Consider the following 8,226-nt stretch of genomic DNA (forward strand, 5'->3'; position numbering starts at 1 on the left):
GTTTCGGGGGCGCTGGCAGCCTGYGACGTGTGTTTGCCTTTGCCGGTCAGCCCAGGCTGTCTCCGGCAGGCCAAGGATGCTCACCCTCTGCCCCTTCGGCAGCGTTAATCATTCACCAGGTAGCTCGCAGGAACTCGATATAAGCGCCAGGCTTTGCGCTTCCAGCGCCGCTTTCCCCAAAGCAGCCTGCAAGGGGCAACTGCGTGCGACAGCCGCTGCCCCGGCCAGGACCCGTCTGCAGCATGAAGGGAGCCCTGGTGCTGCTGCTGCTGGTGGTGGTGGCCTGCGGTCACGCCGAGCACCGAGGTAAGAGCGGTTCGCAGCTGCGTCCTGCCCCCGAAGGCAGCTGCCGCAAAGGCCGCGGGAGCCCGAACCCCGCGCCGGCGGGGCCGCGGCTCGAGAGAGGGGAAAGAGCTCTCGCTCGCGCGAGGTTCCCCGTTGCGGTGCTCGTTGCCCTTGTATGGCAACGGCCAGACGTAGCCGAGGGAGTTATCGTCCTTTGCTGAATGGGGTGAACAGCGCGGCACCTCACTGAGGCTGCAAAGCTCCAAAACGGGGGCTTTGCCCCCGCAGCCGGGCGCTGGGCAGGGAAGAGGGAGGACRGTCTCCCAGGGCATTTTCTCTGCAGAAACCCCAGGCTGCTGCGTACAGCCAAACCGACGCCAAGGAAGCCATCCCGTCTTACCCCGGCTCCGGCTCTGCCCTTTTCGAATATTTTTGGACAGCCTGCGCTCCTTCGGAGCCCCCCTGCTGCGTTTGCACGGGCTGGACGAGCTCTGGGGGGAACGGGCTTAATTCTTGGGGGCTCTGCCGTGGTCCTGCAACGACATCGAAAGCGGTGAGGACGAGAGCTTGACAAACCCAGCTTCTGAAAGGTTTTGAAAATCAGGACCAAAGTGCCTTTGGAAAGCTTCGCCCCCCCCCCCCCCCCCCCCCCCSCCCCAGCCTCTTCTTAGAAATGTCATCGTAGCTTCCCTACAAATATCTTTCCCAGTCYGAAACTCCCTGGAAAGATCACGTCAAAGTTACAGGAGAGATGCCAGCACAATATCTATATTTACCCTGCCGGTACCAAAGTCTACCCAATGCAGTTTGTGGCAAAATCAATACCATTTTCAAGGGACTAATAGTCATCGGTGATAGCTTTGCTGTTTGTGTGCTCCGGACCGCCGTGGTCAGGTCTTATTTTAGTAGGGGCACAGCACGTCTCTGTTTCAGACATAAAAAAATGACAGTAGTTTGGACGAGGGGCTAATGTCCTTGACAGTTTGCCTGGTTTCCCTCCCAGGTTTTCTCTCTCCCCCCTCGCGTATGAATAGCGAGTTAGACCATGAGGGTTGCAGTACCACAGCCGCTTCCCAAAAGTGCACGCCACAAGAGCATCCTCTGCTGGTTTGCTGCACGCTAGCAGCTAGTTTCCATGTCTCAGGGACTGCAACGAGGTTTGAAACTGAACCGAGAAGAGAAGCCATAAACTAAAACAAAACTAACGCCTACAAACCAAGAGCGATGTTTTCAGAGAATGGCTGAGCTATTCAGGAGCTCGAATCCTCCTGTGAGAAATGGTTCAGGCATCTCAGTAGCCTAAAGCATCCTGAGACCTCAGGAAGAATTTCCAGTGCTTTATGCACCCGGCCGCCGCAGTGGCTTTCAGGCTCCATAACTCTTCTCCCCAGGCTTCCCCGAGCTGCCCTGCAGCCCTGGTATCCAGTGCTTATTATATCACTTCGGAGAGTTTAACGAGCAAACTCGTTGCATCCATCGTTTTCCGAGAAACGGGGCTGCAAGGCGAGCGCAGCAACAGCAGCGCCCCGGGGGGACGCGGGGCGGGAGGCGGCCCAAATCACAGCCCCGCGGCTCCTGTGCAGTCGCGGGGCTCGATCGTGAACCCTCCTTTCTCTGGGCTTGCAGGTAAACCCTACGTCCGGGACAAAGTGTGTAAGGAGTACAGGACCATGGGGAAAGATGACTTCCGAGCCCTGTATGTATTTCCTACAACGCTCACCCTCCCGGGAAGTTCAGCGCATAAGTCATGGCCAAGAAAAAAAAACAAACGTAGAAACAGGAGGATTTATTTATTCATTCTCTGAAAATGAGGACTCCTGTTGCTTTCAATGAGCTGACTTGCAGGATTAAGTTTGCTTCTCGCTTGGCCTATTCGAACCCTTTTAGGTGCCTAGATTTAACAATCATAACAGAAGTGGTGCTTAATGCCCTTAACCTCCTTTGAAAACCTCGGCTTCCAGCCTGAAATCAGGCAGGATCCAGGATCCGATTTTGAAAGCTGGTATCCGCTTTAGCATCACGATCCTGTAGGCACAAATCCTCACCTCAAGCAGCACAAGTGGCTACCATAACGGTTAGCACAGAAAAATGAAGGGTTTGGACCAAAGCTGCCACCATCCAGGTCATATTTTTAAATCGCATTCTGGCAGATTGATGTTGATATGATTTTTAAGAAACAGAAATGTTTTCCCCTGCTACAATCCCACGGGTTCCTCCTCTTCTGTTTGCTCCCAGCACACTTATCATGAACAGCAAGAAGTTCTCCAACGCCACCTTCGAGGAGGTCAGCCACCTGGTGCGTGAAATAGTCTCGCTGGCCGAAACCTGCTGCACCGATGACGCCGACCCCTCGTGCTACGACGCTGGGGTAGGTCAAGGAAAACTCGGTGGCGGTCTGCAGAAATACAGGGCAGCCAGCACAAAACATTTAATTTGGGGAAAGAGCTTCCAGCCTTGAACAGACAACTTTCTATAGAGCTCGTTTCAGCCTTTTCTGTCTGTTTTTTTCAGCCACGTGCTATGAGGTCTCCAGTGGTTGAACTGGCTGCAGAAAGGAGATGTGCCCAAAAATAAAATTCCAGGTCTATGGGATTTATCCTCCCCGTATATTAAATTTTTGGCTCCGTCTCCTTTCTGAGCCAGAGGTAGGACAGCTGAGTTCCCCCCGCAGAGCTTGTCAGTGGCTTAGATAAAAAATAAATAAATAAATAAATAACACGAGGGCTTTGGTGAGCCCTCGAGCCTCCCTTTCACTCCCCTTCCCTCTGCGTCCCGCAGTCGTCGGCGCTGTCGGCCAAGTCCTGTGACCCGAACTCACCTTTCCCGCGCCACGCCGGCGTGGACGCCTGCTGTGCCCACACCGGCCTCGAGCGCAAGCTCTGCATGGCCGCCCTGCAGCACTCGCCCCGGGAGATTCCCCGTTACGCGGAGCCGGACGGTGATGAGCTCTGTGCCAACTTTGCCAAGGACCCCAAGGACTTTGCCGACAGGTGAGCACCGAACCGCCGCGGGTGAGGTCGTGGGTGCAAAACACCCCTTGCTCTCTCCTAGAAGTCGCTATGTTACTTTGCGAGGCCCAGCCTTAACAAAAAATGGCCCCAGGCAGGAGCAAGTCGCTCGATTGCTTGATGCAACCAGCCAGGGCTCACTGAAGCCCAAGGAGATCCCTGCAGAGGGATGACAGCCCACCGTGCATGCCYGATGCAGGTGTGACACCCCAAAAACCCACATCGCTGGGAACTGAGCATCTGGTTGCCCGCTGCATTGGCGAGGTCTCCAGGCCAGCCCACCTCTCCCGCAGGTTTCTCTACGAGTACGCCAGCAACTACGGCCAGGCGCCGCTGCCCGTGCTCCTGGGCTCTGCCAGGAGCTTCCTCTCCATGGTCTCCACATGCTGCATCTCCCCGGCGCCCACCACCTGCTTCTTGAAAGAGGTGAGCCCCCTCCGCTCCCCCCCGCTGGCTTTTGGAGGTGTAAATGGTTTTGAAGAAGGTTGGTCAAAATCCCAGCGATACCCCAAGCGACTTGCGACACCACCACAGGCTGCCAGCACCGGCGTCTGCCGGCATCTGACGCACATATTCTCCTTTCTGTTCCAGAAACTGGAAAGAAAAACCCTCTCCCTGCTCACTCTCCTGTCAAACAGGGGTTGCTCCCGCTTCGCGGCATATGGCAAAGACAAAATGAAGTTCAGGTACAAGGGGGAAATGGGACTTCCTACACTTCAGTGCAGGTCAGACCGGGACCCGCTTTCCTCTTTGAAAGTGTGGTTCCTGACTGCAGGGAGTTTTCAGTAAGAAGCATTTGACCGAAGATGTGAAAATAAGCGTGCTGTGCTGTCCTGTGGAGATGCACTGTGCTYAGCAGAGGTGCAAAGCAAGTCCTGTGCTCCCTGTCGTCCATCTGCAGTGCATCTAAAYGGGCAAGCACCTCCCTCTTCTACCTACTTTTTTCTCCCCAGAAAATAATGAAAAGCTTCAGTTTCCTTCCACAGTTTGACAAAAAAAAAAAAGTGAACCCTCAAAGTTGCAATGAGAGAGAATTCTTGGTTTCTGGCCAGGTCTGCGCCTACACAACAAACTAAGCAGATCTTGTAAGGAGCAATTGAGGCTTTAAATCCCCACCAGGTCTTAATGGGTAAGTCAGAAGAACCAAGAGCTGAAATACCTAAGTCCCTTTTATGCTTTGTGTCCATCTAGCTACCTAACAATGTTTGCCCAGAAGATACCAAGTGCTTCATTTGAGGAAATTTTCCCCCTAGCAGAAGATGCTGCCGAGGCGTTTGCCCAGTGCTGCGACTCGATGGCTGAAGACTGCATGCATAAGAAGGTAAGAAGGCCCCGGGACTGCCACGTGCAGGGTGTTCTGGCCAAAACCACCTCCCACGTCACACCTACGGCGCTCCTGGAGCACCTTTTCCAGGCGAGGRGGTGGCAGCACCCCTGGTCCCTCCAGCACAGCAGCGGGGCAGCCCCGTGCAGCCCGGGGTTTGCAACCTTCCTAGCCCCTGGGGAGATGCCAAGTGCCGCTGGGGTTTCCCTCATGCACGCGCAACACGCGCTCTCGGCTCCCTCTTCCAGCTGTCGGAGCACACCGCCAAAGTCTGCAGCGCGCTCTCGGTCAAAGACGAGAGGTTTGCCGACTGCTGCAAGGGGAAGAACGTGATGCAGAACTACTTCTGCATCTCTGCCCTGCAACCGGCCAAGCCCCCCCAGCTGCCGGAGCTCCAGCAGCCGACCAACGAGCACTTGTGCAGCGAGAACGGGGCCCTTCACTCCGACAGGTGAGCAGCCCCGGCGCCCCCGTCCCGGCAGAGGCAATATTGCCCGCCRGTTTTCTGCCTCTCTGCCTGGGGGTACGACTGCAAATGTTAGGGTTTCACGCGCAGTAGCGCCGGCGCATGGGAGGAGAGGAGGGCTCCGCAGCACTAACTCCATCAGCAGCCAGGGAAGAGCAGCCTCCCTTACGCAGCAGGACTGCCGGGGCCGGGCTGCTCAGGCCACATAGCCTGGCATTTCCGCCGCTCCAGCCTCACCTAATCCAAAACGTTCCTGTGGCACCGGGCTTGGGGGCCCGGGGAGACACGGCCAGCGACCCGCTTTCCCCGCTCTGCTCCGCTCCAGGTACGCGTTCGAGCTGGCGCGGCGGCACCCCAACGTCCCCGACGCCCTCTTCGGCAAGCTGTACGACGCCATCGAAAACGTCATGAGGGAGTGCTGCGCCGCCAAGGACTCCTCCGCCTGCCTCAACGGCAAGGTGAGCGCGAGGGGCGGCTTGGGCGCCGGCGCCCGCCGCCTCGGGCTCAAGCTCCCCCTAAAACCTGCTGCAGAGGCTTTTGCTACGCCAGCGCGGGCTGGAGCCCGGCAGCCGGGCGCCGAACGCCGACGCGTTCCTCCCTTTCGCCCCGCAGAAGCAGCGGATGCGAGGCGAGCTCTTCGCCTTCCTGGCGAAGGCGAGCGAGCTGTGCGGCCAGTACGCCGAGCTGGACTTCCTCCACTTCAAGAAGCGGTAAGGCCCGAAGGAGAAGCGGTGCGCGGGGGGCGCCCGGCGCTTTCCCGCCCACGCCGCCGCGGCACGGAGGCCGAAGGCAGCCGCCGCGGCGCGGCCCCTGAYGCCCGGCCCCCGACCTCCAGGCTGCAGGAGAAGGTGAAGCAGAGCGAGCGCGGCGCGAGCCCCGAGCGCCTGGCCGAGCTGGCCGAGCGGAGGGCCGACTTCGCCTCCGCCTGCTGCCCCGCCAACGCGCCGCCCGTCTACTGCGCGCAGCAGGTGAGGCGAGTCCCGAGCGAGCCCAGGCAAGCCCACGAGCCGGGGCCTTTCCCGAGGCTATGCATCAACGCGTGGGCCCTCGGCCTCTCTTCCAGATCAGCGCCGAGATGGGGCAGGCGTGCGACCACGGCTCCTGCATGCTGCTCTAGGGGCGGCTACGCCGAAGGCCGAGGGGCAGGCGGTGCGGGGACCGGCGCGCGCAGCAATAAAGACCTCGGCAGCACCCCGGCCCTGGGCGGCGCGCTCGGCGCCCAGATCCCGCGGCTCGGATCCCAAAGCCCGGACGTGGAAGCGCTTTCTGTCTAGCGGCGCTGGGGCAGGGTGCGGGGCGGTGGGACGGGGGCACCTCTGGGTCGAGGCTGGGGTTGAGCTGCTGATGGCCTCCAACTGGAGGAGGAAGAGGAGGAAAAGGAGGTCCCGGGTATTGTAACCCCAGCCAGGAGGCAGGCGGCAAAGCCGAAAAGATGGGGGGGTTTCCACCGGCACGCTGGTGGCAGGCAAGGGCTCATAACGCAGTGCAAGGGGAGACCCAATCCTACTGCCCCCCAGGCAGGTGTTATTTTCACCTTAAACAAGCTCATCAGGTAGCTACCCTACTGGCCCAACCCTAAGTACTTAAGCGACAACAGCATGGACCCACCTGACGTGCCCGCAGAGATGGAGTTGCACGGAGAAGCCCATCAGCAGAGATGGGACCTTTGGGCCCTCTGCACGGTGACAGAACAGCCTAAACTTCACCAATTTGTACCCCAAGCAAGCCCCCCTGGCTCTCTGCTATTATTAACCCCCGCCCCAGGCATCTCGCTCACGCCTGAAAGCAAGTGAAAAGCTGAGCTCTGCAAAGCACCCGCTCAGCTTTTGGGGTGCGCAGGCAATACAGCACCGGGAAGGAGGCAGGAGCATCGCAAACCAAGTTGCCRTCTAAACCAGAAACCGTGAATGTTCAGCAGAGCTCCAAGAGATGGCGCTTGCAACCCGGGAAAGAGGTGGACAGTGCTGGGCCCGTGATATCCCCCCTGGCCCAGTTTCTCCCCAAAACTGGGCGTCTCCTGGGTCGACACGGGCGGCTGCTCCCAGCTTGCAAGCTGGGCTCTGGCCCTTCTGGCACCCCCTAAAAGTGGGTCGGTTTTGAAGTACAAGCCCATCTCGAACTACTTCCCGAAGGAAAGGCCGTAGCATGCATGGTCAACCCAAAAGCAAGTGTCCCTCCCTTTGGTTCCTTCATGCAGCAAATAAGCGAAAACTGCTTACGGGGAATTCCTTGACTTATGGTGGAGCTAGTCATCTGGTGTCTTGGCCCCACGCGAAATCCTGCTCCAAATTAAAAGCAGCCCGGGTGCGACAGCACAGCCCCATTCCCTGCACGCCCGGCGGGAGCAAGCGGCTCCACGGGATGAGACCGCAGTAGTGCAGGGCGCGTATTTTAGAGGCATTGCTATCCTCTCTCCTTTTGATGTCTTCTGTCTTGAACTGGTTTTCTTTTTCTCGTTGACATAGCTTCTCTTTTGGAAACRGCAAGTTTAGTGCTTTGATAAAATAATCGGAACCGCACTCGGTCATATCCAGCAGCCCCGATTTTCCCCTCCAGGGCTGTGCAACACTGGAGACCTGTCTGCTGCAGTCGCACTGCGGGGGGAGGCAGGGGAGCCCAAGGGGTCACGCGGAAGCCTGTATTTGTGACTTTTGCGATTCCCCACCCAGTCTTCTGCTTCGGCTCTTTCTAATCCACATACTTTACAGCGACCCAACAACTAAACTGCTTAGAGGAGATTTGCTGATGGCACGAACGTGTGGATCTCAACAAGYTTTGTGCAATCAGCTCTTGCTGTGACCAGGAGTGTACGTCCTTGTACACTGGTTGGGGGAAGGAGAGGAAGGAGAGGGGCTGGGGAGAAGAATGAAACCTAAATATACCAATGAAAATAGAGACACGCAGAAAGATCTAAGTGCTGAACTTTGCCACACTAGATAATTTCCAGACCTAGTGCCCTGTAAGATATTGTACCTGAGCATTATGGAGCTTAGATTACTTGTGGAAACAAATATTTCCTCTGACACAACTCAGTGCTTACAGATCTCCTGAGGATTTTGGAAAAYAGAGCAAATAATTGACAACAATTCAGCAGCAGTTTTGCTTTCACTCCCTTGGAGTAATTCAAGGCGGTATCTCCCCAA

The 8,226-nt window shown here is 57.4% G+C and overlaps 1 protein-coding gene across 1 annotated transcript; it reads left to right on the forward strand.

Moving 5' to 3' along the window:
* The first annotated feature begins 242 nt into the window (after nucleotides 1-242).
* GC (GC, vitamin D binding protein) lies at nucleotides 243-6,200 on the forward strand. The gene is made up of 12 exons (XM_026090164.1): nucleotides 243-306; nucleotides 1,912-1,981; nucleotides 2,521-2,653; nucleotides 3,064-3,275; nucleotides 3,587-3,719; nucleotides 3,885-3,979; nucleotides 4,485-4,614; nucleotides 4,866-5,068; nucleotides 5,409-5,541; nucleotides 5,696-5,793; nucleotides 5,919-6,051; nucleotides 6,147-6,200. The coding sequence occupies exons 1-12, from the start codon at nucleotides 243-245 to the stop codon at nucleotides 6,198-6,200; spliced, it is 1,458 nt and encodes a 485-aa protein (XP_025945949.1).
* The last annotated feature ends 2,026 nt before the right edge of the window (nucleotides 6,201-8,226 follow it).

The sequence above is a fragment of the Apteryx rowi genome, unplaced genomic scaffold (assembly GCF_003343035.1).
Source record: "Apteryx rowi isolate R43461 unplaced genomic scaffold, aptRow1 scaffold_85, whole genome shotgun sequence".
In the NCBI taxonomy this organism is placed as follows: Eukaryota; Metazoa; Chordata; class Aves; order Apterygiformes; family Apterygidae; genus Apteryx; species Apteryx rowi.

Coding starts and splice junctions, on each gene's coding strand:
- GC (XM_026090164.1), top strand. CDS start 243: ATGAAGGGAGCCCTGGTGCTGCTGCTGCTGGTGGTGGTGGCCTGCGGT. Junction 3,720..3,884: donor CCACCTGCTTCTTGAAAGAG/GTGAGCCCCCTC, acceptor TTTCTGTTCCAG/AAACTGGAAAGAAAAACCCT. Junction 5,069..5,408: donor GGGGCCCTTCACTCCGACAG/GTGAGCAGCCCC, acceptor GCTCCGCTCCAG/GTACGCGTTCGAGCTGGCGC.